This window comes from Notechis scutatus, chromosome 2 (assembly GCF_049901735.1).
Source record: "Notechis scutatus isolate UNSWTSFEM ecotype Mainland chromosome 2, rNotScu1.2, whole genome shotgun sequence".
Lineage (NCBI taxonomy): Eukaryota > Metazoa > Chordata > Lepidosauria > Squamata > Elapidae > Notechis > Notechis scutatus.
In genome coordinates, this window is record NC_142010.1 from 14522254 (window position 1) to 14536271 (window position 14018).

At 44.6% G+C, this 14018-nt stretch overlaps 1 protein-coding gene across 1 annotated transcript in view; it reads left to right on the top strand.

Annotated features, from left to right (window-relative positions):
• LOC113429654 (uncharacterized) overlaps positions 1-14018 on the top strand; it is a 219888-nt gene that overhangs the window by 112494 nt on the left and 93376 nt on the right. Inside the window, exons 2-3 of the mRNA XM_087953395.1 lie at positions 2363-2869; positions 3319-3433. Of these exons, the coding sequence (XP_087809521.1) occupies positions 2363-2869; positions 3319-3433 (622 nt within the window). The remainder of the gene's footprint in view (positions 1-2362; positions 2870-3318; positions 3434-14018) is intronic.

Here is a 14018-nt window from a genome sequence, read left to right on the forward strand (position 1 = left end):
ATAGATTTGGGAGGATTATATGAATTGTTATAAAATAAACTAAGTAAATTATAGTTATCTCGCAAAGTATGAATGAACAAAATTATAGTCAAATGATTAATGGTGATACTAGGGTATTCAATTTTTGATTTATAATATGAGTTAGTATGCAATGTAACAGTAATTGAGACTATGAAATGGATGCACAAAAAAATTGTAAACCAACCGACACACTGTTTGTACATTTATGAAAGAAAGCTGGATGTTTTTATGTTTTGTTTATTTTTGTTTGTCTTTAAAAACCAATAAAATTGTTTTCAAAAAAAAAAAAAAAGAAGCAATGAGGGGAGAGAGACTCTCCAGGGAGAGAAGAAGCAATAGAGAACTGGAGAGAAACTTCTGACAGGGAGGACAATCAGCCAGTGGGACTCCTGGCCACCAGAAATTGTGGGCGCTCCGTCACTGGAGGCCCTGAAGGAGAGACCGGGCAGGGCAGCCCCTTGTCTGGAATGCAGGAGTTCTCCTGCCTGAGCAGGGGGCTGGACTAGAAGATCTCCCAGATCCCTTCCAGCTCTGTTCTAGTCTAACTGCAGGCTGTTCTCGCTTCTGCCTGTCAGTAAACCTCCTTTCTTAAGCAGCCTCCATTTTCTTCCCTTCTTGGACCTGGACCTGATTTTCCTTCCGACACTTTCATGGGGTAAAATAGGAACCACGACTGGCAGGTGCAACTGAGGAGATTTAATGTGGGGGAATCGCGCAGCTGCTGCCCAAAGGAAGCAGGACACAGGGAGACAAACTTGTACTTTTATATCAATATAAATGTATTTAACAGTCGCAGCAGAGAAGACAGTCGGAAACAACCTGAGGTAAATCTCAAAGCAGTCCAGAGAAGAAAAAGGCGGGGGGGGGAAACGCCCCCTTTCCACCCACAGCAACCAATCAGAACACAGATCCCATGGGGGGTACCCTCCCTCACTAAGCCACAACGGGGAGTTCGGGACCTTTGTGCGCTTTCCTTCTCCAGCCATTAAATGGGATATTTTCACATTTAAAGTGAAAAAGAAAAAGATCCAAAATGATTTTGCTTTTGTCCATTAGATTGAATTGTCAGGCTGGAATGTTTTGCTTTTTTAAAAAAAAACTTGCACTTTGCTAAAAAGAAGTCAACATCTCTTTTTTTCCTTTTTTCTCTTCTACCTCAGACTTTCTTTTCCCCTCTCTTACTCCTTCCCTTAATTTCCTATTTCTATTTTTCTTTGTGTTTTGTATAATAAATAAATAAGATCTTGAGACTAGAAAGACTGCAGAGAAGAGCAACCAAAATGGAGGCTAAAAGATGGAGGCAAAACGGTTGCTGGAACTGGGTGTGTCTGGTCTGAGGAAAAGAAGGACGAGGGGAGACATGGTGGCATCTTCCAATATCTCAGGGATTTCCACAAAGAAGATCTCTCTCCTCTTCTCTAAATAAATATAGAAGGGACCTAATGAAAGAGGCAGAGGTGGAGTTGCACTTTATAGATAAGATATAACCAAACCGCTCTGGAAACTCCACAGAAGAAAGACAAAAACCTCCTTCGAGGCATTTGGCTTCATATAAAAGGGGGGAAAGAAGCACAGACGTGGAAGTCTTTGTATGGAGGGAGCCATGGAGAGGGGCCTTTCCTCCTACTCCCAAGCCCATCATCCCCGCCCTCTCCCGTCCCCCTCCCATGCCCTCCTCTTTCTCGCCCTTTCTACCCTCCTGGCCCTTTGCCCCGAATCCACCAGGGGGCGCCCTCCACCAAGGGAAGGGAACTCCAGGTGCTTCCCTATTGGACCACTGGAGGGCGAACGTCACGGCTATCTTCCCAGAGAAGGCGGCAGAGGTAGTGAGCCTTGCCTCTCTAGGACTCCGTACTCGCTTTCCTCAACACTTGGGCCCCGCAGGAGGCGGTGAGGCTGTGGGAGAGTCTAGCGGCGGGGGGGACATCCAGACGTGCCACGGGTGAGGGAGGGGGCTCTTCCCCCATCCCATTCCAGCCGCCCTCTGCATGCGAAGGGGGAGGGGGAGCCTGGCTGAGGGCCAGCAGGAGAGGAGAGGAGCTGGACGAGGAGTAGAGGCAGGATTCGCATCGGGCTCCCGAGGGCCCCATCCTGTCACCGCAGGGGAGGAAAGCGGGGGGGCGGCCTCTCCAGATGCCTCCTTCCTGGTTTTCCTGGGGGACGGGGGGCTGGGCCTGCGCTGGCAGGAGCCGCTTCTCCCAACTTGTCTGCACCCCAAAGACGCTGAATTCCCCATTCTGATCCTGGGCGTCGGTTTTTCTCTTCCTCGCAGATCCGGAATCGCGGAGCCCTCGGCAGCCTTTGCAAGCCAGGATTTCCTCTGCGGGGGAAGGAAGGAAAGAAGGACCGGCAGGGATCCGTCCTGCGGCCCCAGAAATGGTCCCCTGAAGGAAGAGGCCCCTGGAGACCCCCAGAGCCCCTGGAGCCCTTTGGAGCTTCTGTGCCAGAGAGAGGAAGGATGGAGAGCGGTAAAGGCCCTGTGGCTCTTCAGCCTGGGAGCTGTGGGGAGAGCTGGACCAGAACCAGGCAGAAGGTCCTGCAGGAGGGAACCATCCTCCCTTCAGAAGTTCCGCCCTGGAACTTCATCCGATACCAGGAGACTGAGGGTCCCCGTGGACTTTGCAGCCAACTCCATGACTGGTGCAGGCGATGGCTGAGCCCAGGAAAGCACAGCAAAGCCCAAATGCTGGACCTGGTGGTTCTGGAGCATCTCCTGTTCCTTCTGCCCCCAGAGATGGAGGGCTGGGTGCGGGAGTGTGGAGCAGAGAGCAGTTCCCAGGCGGTGGCCCTGGCGGAAGGCTTCCTCCTGAGCCAGGCGGAGGAGCAGAAGGAGCAACTCCAGTGGCAGGTGGGAGACTTTAGGGAGCTCGGAAGGGAATAAATAAAGTGTTTGAATGCTTCACCCCTCCTTCCCAAACTTCTCCACCTTCATAATATGTGGCAATTCACCAGTTCTTGTAGGAGCCTCTGTGGTGCAATGGTTAGAGTGCAGTACTGCAAGCTACCTCTGCAGCCAGCTGCCTACAATTTGGCAGTTCAAATCCCACCAGGCTCAAGGTTGACTCATCCTTCCAAGGTGGGTACAGTGAGGACCCAAATAGTTGGGGGCAATATGCTTACTCTGTAAACCGCTTAGAGGGGGCTGTAAAGGACTATAAAGTGCTATTGCTATTGTTCCATTGTTTTCTCATTCAGCCACACAGATGGATATTGTGGGCTTTGAGGCTGTGAATACAAGAATCCACTTTGTGTCTGTGATGTACATTAATTCTGCTTCTTCTTTCCTCCTGTTTGAAGTGCTGCACTGTGGAGATCAGAGATCCTGAGGAAAAGAAGAACCCATCAAATCCCCCTCAGGAGCTATTTTTCAGGAGGATCCCTTGGGAAGATCCAAGTCAGGACACCTCAGGAGGTAATGGAAGATCCTCTGATTCCACATCTGTCTTCCCTTCACTCTCTCTTCTCTCCTGTAGAATACCTCCTCCTATCTTGTCCATTATGCATTTTGAAATTATTTATTCCTTATAGAAAAACAAAGAATGAAGCTTTCTGGTTTTTATGACGGAGATGAAACAGCGGTTGAACCTCCAAATCAAGTAAGAAAGGGAAAAGATATTAGATTTCTATTCTTCCTTCAGGAAGTGGAGCGGGTGTGCAGAGTGTTCTCTCCTTCTGTTTTCCCTCCTTGTTTGGCCTGGATTATTTTTGTGTTCTTCCACAACATGGAGACAGAATAGTAGTTTCAAGCCAGCATAGCTTCCTCTGGTTATCATCTTCTGCTAGGTTCTCCTCCAACTTGGAGTTTAAAAGAAGCAATTTTTAAAAAGTCCTTCAAGAAGTAGAAATAAACCTATCACAGTGGCAGGAACTGCTAAAGACCCCCCACTTTTTTTCTTCAACTCGGAATTTTGAAAGGCTAATGAAAAATAAATACATTCCCACATTACCATTTTTAAAAAGCCTTATTTATAATCTTTTATTAAAATCCAAAGTGAGTGGCCGTGTTGAGCCTATAATCATGGTACTTTGGCCTACAAAATAATTTCCAGTCCTCTGATTTAAGCCTCATTTAAGAGAGCAAACATTCCCGTTTTCTCTTCTTTCTTTTCTTCCTTTCAGCCAATTGCTCAGACTACTAGATCAATCAATGATAGAGCGATAGATCCGTTGATCCAGAAGTGGGATTACTTTGCTGAAAGACACTGAAGGTTTTGCAGAATCAATGAACTTGATAAAATGTTCCCCAAATATTTCTTCTGTGAAAGCAATTTTCAAATTTGCCCATTTGCTCACCTAAAATTAGGACTTCTGTGACCCACAGCCATTTAACTTAATGCATATCTCTGATTTGGGAACAATGGAACAGAATAACAGAGTTGATAGGTATCTTGAGGTCTAGTCCAGAGGTCGCCAACCTTTTGGACTTCAGGGACCACCAAACTCATAATTTTAACTCCCACGGACCACTAATATGAATTTGGACCGACAGTGTCTTGCTGACATTGATGGGAAAGTTGGTCCCATATTCCAGAGCTGCAGTAGTCACAGGACTGGCCCTTTGGTCATCCCAGAGCACCTCCTCCAGTCCATGGCAGGCCGGTGCACCCAGATGGAAGAGCAGCTGCTCCAGGATGACCAAAGGACCACTCCTGTGACTGTTGCAGCTCTGGAATATGGGACCAAACTTCTCACCAAGCCACCCTAGGGCAGCAAGCCACCCTAGGGCAGATTTCCCTCCCCCACACAGTTGGTCTTATTTTCCAGTTCCAGCTTGCGTGGTCTACTTAAGCTTTGTGATGGGCTGAAGGGTGGGAGCCAGCAGGTGGCTTGGGAGGGACATTTCTCTGCGGACCACCAAAATTTTCTCACAGACCACCAGTAGTCCCCAGCCCACTGGTTGGCGACCACTGTTCTAGTCCAACTCCCTGTTCAGACAGGAAACCCTATAACATTTCAGATAAATAGCTGTCCAGTTTCTTCATAAAAACCTCCATTATTGGAGCATCCACAATTTCTGGAGGCAAGTCATTCCACTGATTAATTGTTCTCACTGTCAGGAAATTTCTCTTTAGTTGCAGGTTGGTTCTCTCTTTGAATAGTCTCCATCCATTGCTTCTTGGAACACTGCTTTCATGTCACGCCCTAGGCCTTCTTTTCATGAAACTAGACATCCCCAGTTCCAGCAACCACTCTTTATATGTTTTAGCCTCCAGCCCACTAATAGGTTTTCTTGCTCTTCTCTACACACTTTCTAGAGTCTCAAGATCTTTTTTACATCTGGCAACCAAAACTGGATGTAATATTCCAAGTGTGGTCTTACCAAGGCATTATAAAGTGATGCTAATACTTCATGTCATCTTGATTCTATCCCTCTTAATGCAGCCTATGATTCTGTTGGGGTTTTTTGTGTGCAACTGTAGCATAGTGCTGACTCATGTTTAAGTGGTTGTCCACTAGCACTCCAAGATCCCTGTTGCACTTACTACTGTTGAGCCAGGTATCATCTATTCTATGCCAATACATTTGTTTTTTGTTTCCTAAAGGTAGAACTTTACATTTCTCACTGTTGATTTCCTTTTGTTAGATGGGGCCCAATCTGTCGATCTTTCTGTATCTCTGAGTTTATCTTCTGGAGTGTTGCTATTCCTGTCAATATGGTCTTGTCTGCAAATTTGAAGAGTTCCCCTTCTATCCTCTTGTCTAAATCAATGATGAACAGATCTTGAAAATCCTCCCGTTCTGCTCTTTTTTCCGTGTTCAGGAGAGTCTTGTGTCCTTTGAGGAGGTGGCTGTGTATTTCTCTGAGGAGGAATGGTCTCAGCTGGATCCTGACCAGAAAGCGCTGCATTTGGAAGTCATGCTTGAAAACCATAGGAACGTGGTCCCTCTGGGTAAGAGTTTTCTAGATATCGTCGCCTGGGAGGGAGAAGGAAAGGATCTGGCCTTGTGGTTCTCCAAGGAAGGAAAAAGTCCATGTCTCTTTGCTTAGATGCTTTCTGTGCCATCTCTTATCTGTATGTTTCCATTTCTATTTGAAAGTATCTGTGGAAGCTGAAAAGAATGAGATGTGCTTTTATGTGTCCTCTGGAGCAGGGGTCGCCAACCTTTTCAGGACCACCAAACTTATAATTTTAAATCCTGCAGACCAGAGACCCTGGGAAAATCCTAAAAAAGTCTGCAAGAAAATTCCACAACCCGTTTTCCTACTGATAGATCATTCTTTATTTGAGATCACAGGTCTCCAGCTCCATTCTCGGGGAGAGAGAGAGAGGGAGAGAGAGAGAGAGAGAGAGACCCTTTTGGCTTCATGCAAGGAAAGCAGCAGAAGTCTTTCTTTCTCTCCCCCAAACTCTGCCAGAAATGAGTCTGCCAGCGCAGCCTCTTGGAGCAGGAAGCCTTGCAGAGTCCCAAAGACTCATTTCTGGTGGAGTTTGGGGGAGAGAAAGAAAGACTTTGGCTGCTTTCCTTGTGTGCAGCCAAAAGCAGAAGAAGAAAGAAGCGCATAGAAGCAGCCCGATGGCCAGGCAAGGCACGTGGGGTGCGTTGGGCAAGTTCCCCCTCTCCCCTCACTACCTTGTGTTGTTCACAATGCAAGCAATGCAAGCCTTGTGTTCCCGCGGGCCATGTGGGTGGCGCAGCCTTGTGTTCCTGCGCAGCCTGGATTAATTGCTTTGGGGGTGACATTTGTCTGCGGACCACCAAAATTTTCTCGTGGACCACCAATGGTCCCCAGCCCAGTGGTTGGCAACCACTGCTCCAAGCACCTGAGGGCAGGACAAGAAGCAATGGGTAGAAACTAATCAAGGAGAGAAGTAACTTAGAAGTAAGGAGAAATTTCCTGACAGGTAGTACAATTAATCAGTGGAACAACTTGCCTCCAGAAGTTGTGAATGCTACAGCACTGGAAGTTTTTAAGAAGATGTTGGATAACCATTTGTCTGAAGTGGTGTAGGGTTTCTTGCTTAAGCAGGGGATTAGACTAGAAGATCTCCAAGGTACCTTCCACCTCTCTTATTCTATTCTATTCCTTAACTCAAAGCTGATTCTAAGTGAGATTTGCATAGATAGATAGATAGATAGATAGATAGATAGATAGATAGATAGATAGATAGAGATAATTGTAAAGAAAGAGATGTTTTCTAGATACTTTCAAAGCTTTCATGACTCGTGAATATAGAAACCATCATGTCTATATCACACCACTGTAAGCATGCAGTTTCATCTTTTCCTCTAACCTTGTTATCATTTTCATTTCCCTTTTGCTTTGAAGGTAATAATGGGCAGGATAATCGAGATTCCTGTGAACTGTTCCAAGTGATCAGTGCTAAAGATGGAACGGAGAAGTTTAGAATTCGAATGGAATTTGAAAGCCATGAGAGAAACCAGTCAAAGAATTTGAATCAGGAAAGCTCATCTTACACTGATGCTCCAATGCAAGACTTTCTTGCCCAAGAAGAGAATATAAGGCAAAAATATACTGGAAAAAGTGTGAAACTAATCAAACCAAAAGTACAAGTAAATGAACACTATTTAACCCCAAACAAAGGAGAAGGTGCTATAAGAAGACACAACGGACAAAATTACAATGGGACATTCATTCTTTCTCTTGGGAATAACTTCCTTACATCTCAAAAAGTGATTGACACAAAAGAGAAGCCTTATAAATGTTTGGAATGCGGAAAATGTTTTAGAACAAACAGGCAACTTACTATCCATACAAGGATCCACACTGGGGATAAACCATATAAATGCATAGTGTGTGAAAAGACTTTTGCTCAAAGAGGTAATCTTATTTCCCATAAGATGATCCACACAGGGGATAAACCATATAAATGCACAGAGTGTGGAAAGACCTTTGCTCAAAGAGGTAATCTTATTTCCCATAAGATGATCCACACAGGGGATAAACCATATAAATGCACAGAGTGTGGAAAGACCTTTGCTCAAAGAAGTAATCTTATTTCCCATAAGATGATCCACATTGGGGAGAAGTCGTATAAATGTATGGAGTGTGGAAAAACCTTTGCTCATACCAGTACACTTACTTCCCATGAAAGGATCCACACAGGGGAAAAGCTGTACAAATGCTTGGTGTGTGGAAAGACGTTTGCTCATAACAGTGAAATAAAAATACACAAAAGGATCCACACCGGGGAGAAGCCTTTTAAATGCATGGAATGTGGAAAGACCTTTGCTCAAAAATGTAATCTTATTTCCCATAAGATAATCCACACAGGAGAGAAGCCATTTAAATGCATGGAGTGTGGAAAGACCTTTGCTTATAGTAGTGGCCTTAGTGGGCACAAAAAGATCCACTCAGGAGAGAAACCATATAAATGCATGGAGTGTGGAAAGACCTTTGTTCAAAAATGTAATCTTATTTCCCATAAAATCATCCACACAGGGGAGAAGTTGTATAAATGCATGGAGTGTGGAAAGACCTTTGCTCACAGTAGTGGCCTTAGTGGGCACAAAAAGATCCACTCAGGAGAGAAACCATATAAATGCATGGAGTGTGGAAAGACCTTTGTTCAAAAATGTAATCTTATTTCCCATAAGATGATCCACACAGGGGAGAAGCCCTATAAATGCATGGAGTGTGGAAAAACCTTTGCTCAAAAAGGTTATCTTATTTCTCATAAAAGAAGCCACACAGGGGAGAAACCATATAAATGCATGGAGTGCGGAAAGTCGTTTGGTCAAAGAGGCCATCTTATTTCTCATAAGATGATCCACACAGGGGAGAAGCCCTATAAATGCATGGAGTGTGGAAAGACCTTTGCTCAAAAAGGTTATCTTATTTCTCATAAAAGAAGCCACACAGGGGAGAAGCCGTATAAATGTATGGAGTGTGGAAAGACATTTACTCGAGGCAGTGATCTTAGAAGACACAAAAAGATCCACTCAGGAGAGAAACCATATAAATGCATGGTGTGGAAAGATCTTTGCTCAGAGCAGTGGCCTTAGAAGCCACAAAAAAGATCTACTCACGAGAGAAGCCATTTAAATGCATGGTATGTGGAGACAGTTTTATTCACAATGGTCATCTTATAAAAGGATCCACGCTTGGGAGAAACTATATAGCAATAGCAATTCCACTTAGACTTATATACCACTCCACAATGCTTTACCACACTCTGAGCAATTTAAAAAGTCAGCATATGGTCCCCGGCAATCTGGGTCCTAATTTTAGGGACAGCAGAAGGATGAAAGACTCAATCAACCATGAGCTGGTCAGGATCGAACTCCTGGTTATGGACAATTAGCCGGTAGTACTGCATTTTAACCACTGACCTTTATAGGTCTCTATAGATTTGTATGTGTATGATCCAAATGAGACAAGGTTGAATCCAAGAAATTGAAATTTAATGTGGAGAAAAGTAAGATTTTACACCTGGGCAGGAAAAACATTACAGGAAACCTGGCTCAAAAACCGTAACAGTGAGAGGGACCTTGGGAGTCCGAATGGATGATCACTTAAACATGAGTCACGTGTGTGCGGCAGCAGCCAAAAAAGCTAATATAATCTTCAATTGTATAGAAGCATAGAATCAAAATCATGTGAAGTATTAGTACTGTTTTATAAAGCCTTAGTAAGTTTTTCTCATCCTTTCTATTAGCCATCTCTTATGACTATTATCGTGTTGCTTGTATTTTTACAATTTATATTGTTTTATTTGTTCCCTAGTATGCTTATTAGTATCCTATGACTGTCACTAAGTCTTGTGATTCTTGGTGAATGTATTTTTTTTTTAATGTACACTGAGAGCTTATGCTCCAAAGACAATTTCCTTGTGTGTTCGATCACACTTGGCCAATAAAGAATTCTATCCTATCTGATTACAACAGGAGAGATTATCTGGAGCTCAGTTCAACTCTGGGGTCCTTGGGGGCTTCTGAGCTTGGTTGTTTCCTTGGAGACATTGAATTACCCAACTAGGTAACTGGGTCAGATAAATTCCCGGCATCCTTGAATTTTGGATGCCCAGCGGAAGGTGGAACGTGTGCTCCCCTCCCCCACAAGAGGGAACTGCCATTTTCTGGGGTTTCAGAGGGGAGGAAGGAGAAACTGTTTGTACTGGGTGGATGTCAGGAACCAAAAAGAATCCAGTTGATCACAATTGGCAGTGGAGGGAGAAGGTGAGGGAAATGGACAAACCTTGGAGTCAGCTGAGGAAGATGGGATTTGTAGTCCTGGGGCAGGCATTTGAAAGAGGATGTAGTCCACAGAAGATAATATCTGGAGGTTGGGTTAAACTCTGGGGTCGTTGGAGCCCTCGGTGCTTGGTTCGCTTGGAGATGTTTCATTACCCAGCTAGGTAACATCCTCAGTGCAAAGCAGAGTGGGGAATTGGCTGCCTGTTTAGATGCCCTGCCAGAGATTGTGTGGTTTCCTCCTGGATGGTTCCTTGATTGGACGATTGTTTTCTGCCTGTTTACTTGTCTGGTGCTGGTCCCTGCTTATCTATTGGCTGTTGGAGGGGAGGTGTGTCTTTTTCATTTCCTTCCTAGGTTTTTCTTTATTGTGCAAATGTGATTTATCTCTCTGCATCTATTGAAAACCAGAGATTGACATTTTAGGATTACTGGATAAAGAACTTGAAATAAAAATTATTATACAAGCTGAGTGCAGCCAGAATTCTTGATACGCAAAACTGGAAATATACCTCCATCTCCAAGATTGAAGGTGGATGGACGGAAGAAATGAGGGTTGAGAGGACGAGATGAACTGTTCGGACCAGAGAAAAGAAAAGATCCAGCTGTGTTTCTACCTGGAAACCACTTCTGGACTTTGTGCTTGAGGCAAAAGGAAGGGAAACCTTCCCTATAGGATTTGCTGATTAGGATTGCTTTTTATAGAAATGTACCGAATTTACTAAGAATGAACAGTAGAAGGAAGAATTGAGGCTGAAATTTCACTTTGTATTCTGCTTCCTTGAAAATAGTTTTTCCCTTTCCCCCCGCATCCTACACTTCCCTTTCCCATTTCCCAACTTTCTTTATTTTCTATTTCGTTCCATGAGAATCTTCATAAAAAATAACCAAAAGGAGCCTTTTGTTTCCTGTTCCACAGCCAAAATAGCCAAATTCCCGGGGGGAAAAGCTCATCCGGGTTCCACAATATATCTGCACTTTTCTACTGGTCAAATTTCTCCCCAAACGTTACTTGATGTTTTTCTCTGCTGAAAGAGAGGAAAAAGCTGGCAATGAAGGCAAAGAGGTGGAAATTCTCCGAGGAAAGGAGCGGGAAGCAAAGGAGAAACAGCCCAACTGGATTCCGGGATCTTCCCTCGGGGCCCTGGGTGTGCGAGGAAAAGGGGGACCTGGATTCCTGACCCACAGAAAGAGGGTGGGTCCTGGACATCAGGGGTCGAGGGATGGTGAATCGGAAGGAGCCAGTTCATCCAGACATTTGAAACAAGAGAGACGCATTTTTCAAGGAGGGAAATCGCGTTTTTCTCCCGTAACTGGGGGGAAGGATCCATCTGGGCTAGGAGGGATCCCTGCAGATCTTCTCCGCCTCTTCCTGGCTTAGTTGAGGGTTCCCTTTGGATTGGGGTGTGTGTGTCTGTGACCCCCAAGTCTTCCCTGCTATTGGCTGCCCCTCCCCCCTTCTCATCCAGTGCAGAAACTCTTCCCATGGCAGGAATCTCCACATGCGAAGTGAAGGGGCGGAGGAAGGGGGTGTCCCGGCCAGATGCTTCCAGCCCCAGAGGAGGAATCAGGGCTCTGAATTGAGGGGGGGAGCCTTTTCCCCCCTGTCTTTGGAGGTGGGAGGGGCCAGAACTAGCAGCAGCACCAATGGGAATTCTCCCTGCTTGAGCGTCATCGGTCTCCGGGCAGAGTCCTTTGTGACTTCAGCTGAAGGAGGAGGGAGAATTCCGCGGAGAGAGACAAGCAGAGAAAGTGGGAGGGGGGATTCCTTTAGTCTTGGGAGGGGCTGCAGCTCAAGGGGGGAGTTCATGGCAGGCCCAGAAGGGACCCTCCACTTTCTTTGCTCCCTTCACGATTCTCTGCCAGGGATTCTCGCTTTTCCTCCTGAGGGATCTCCTCCTACACCTGGACTAAAGCATCCCCCAACTCTTGGACTGTCTGTGGTGCAACGTGGCGTTGGTGGATGGAGCGAGACATGATGTCCCAGATGTGCTCAATTGGATTCAGGTCTGGGGAACGGGCGGGCCAGTCCATAGCATCAATGCCTTCATCTTGCAGAAACTGCTGACACACTCCAGCCACATGAGGTCTAGCATTGTTGTGCATTAGGAGGAACCCAGGGCCAACCGCACCAGCAAATGGTCTCACAAGGGGTCTGAGGATCTCATCTCGGTATCTAATGGCAGTCAGGCTACCTCTGGTGAGCACATGGAGGGCTGTGCGGCCCCCTAAAGAAATGCCACCCCACACCATTACTGACTCACTGCCAAACTGGTCATGCTGGAGGATGTTGCACGCAGCAGAACATTCTCCACGGCATCTCCAGACCCTGTCACGTCTGTCACATGTGCTCACCTGCTTTCATCTGTGAAGAGCTCAGGGCGCCAGTGGCAAATTTGCCAATCTTGGCGTTCTCTGGCAAATGCCAAATGTCCTGCACGGTGTTGGGCTGTAAGCACAACCCCCACCTGTGGACGTTGGGCCCTCATACCACCCTCATGGAGCCTGTTTCTGGCTGTTTGAGCAGCCACATGCATCTATTTTGTTCTGTTCTGTTCTGTTCTGTTCCGTTCCATTTTAGTTTCTATTCTATTCTATTCTATTCTATTCTATTCTATTCTATTCTATTCTATTCCATTCCATTCCATTTTAGTTTCGTTTCTATTCTAGTTTCTATTCTATTCTATTCTATTCTATTCTATTCCATTCCATTTTAGTTTCTATTCTATTCTAGTTTCTATCCTATCCTATCCTATCCTATCCTGTTCCTATTCTATTCCATTCCATTCCATTCCATTCATTCCATTCCATTTTAGTTTCTATTCTATTCTAGTTTCTATTCTACTCTAGTTTCTATTCTATTCTATTCCATTCCATTTTAGTTTCTATTCTATTCTATTCTATTTTTTTATTCTATTCTATTCTATTCTATTCTACTCTACTCTACTCTATTCTATTCTTAATTCTATTCTATTCTGTTCCTATTCTATTCCATTCCATTCTATTTTAGTTTCTATTCTATTCTAGTTTCTATTCTATTCTTATTCTATTCTATTCTTAATTCTATTCTAGTTTCTATTCTATTCTGTTCTATTTGACTCTATTCTAGTATATTATATTTTCTATTCTATTCTATTCTAGTTTCTATTCTATTCTGTTCTTTTTTATTCTTAATTCTATTGTATTCTATTCTATTCTTAATTCTATTCTATTCTGTTCTATTCTATTCTACTCTATTCTAGTATATTTTCTATTCTATTCTGTTCTGTTCTGTTCTATTCTGTGAAAAGTGACCGTAAGTCACTGTTTTCAGTGCTGTTGTAACTTCGAACAGTTATGAAGTGAACTTTTGTAACAGTTGGACTTATGGCACAGTTCTGAAGTTTCAACTGCTGGGGGGAGGGGCCTGCAGTCAAGTGACCACTATTTTCGGGTGCTCAGTGACTTTGTGCTCTGACCTAGGCTTCCCCAAAAAGCACTAAGCCTACTCTTTGTCCCAGCAAAACCCCTTTTATTAAACGAAGGTGAATTTCTTGCATTCACCATCAGTCAAAGGCCTGGCAAACAGTTTAGGAGCACAGACCTTATGTAGCTTGGAGAGCTGCCAAGTAAATATTTTCAAACACATTGCTGACAAGGAATTTTCAAACACATTGCTGACTCGGCACAGTCTCTGAGATGCACAGACAGATCTTCACACGGCTGCACCGAATGAATTGTTTCCTGCAAAAGCCCCCTCCCCTTTTGATCCTCTTTTAATTCTTATGGGAGGAGCCATTCATTATCCACCCGTGGCCCTACTCCCATGTTGATCCTTAGTTCGTAATTGTTCTTTCTTTTTG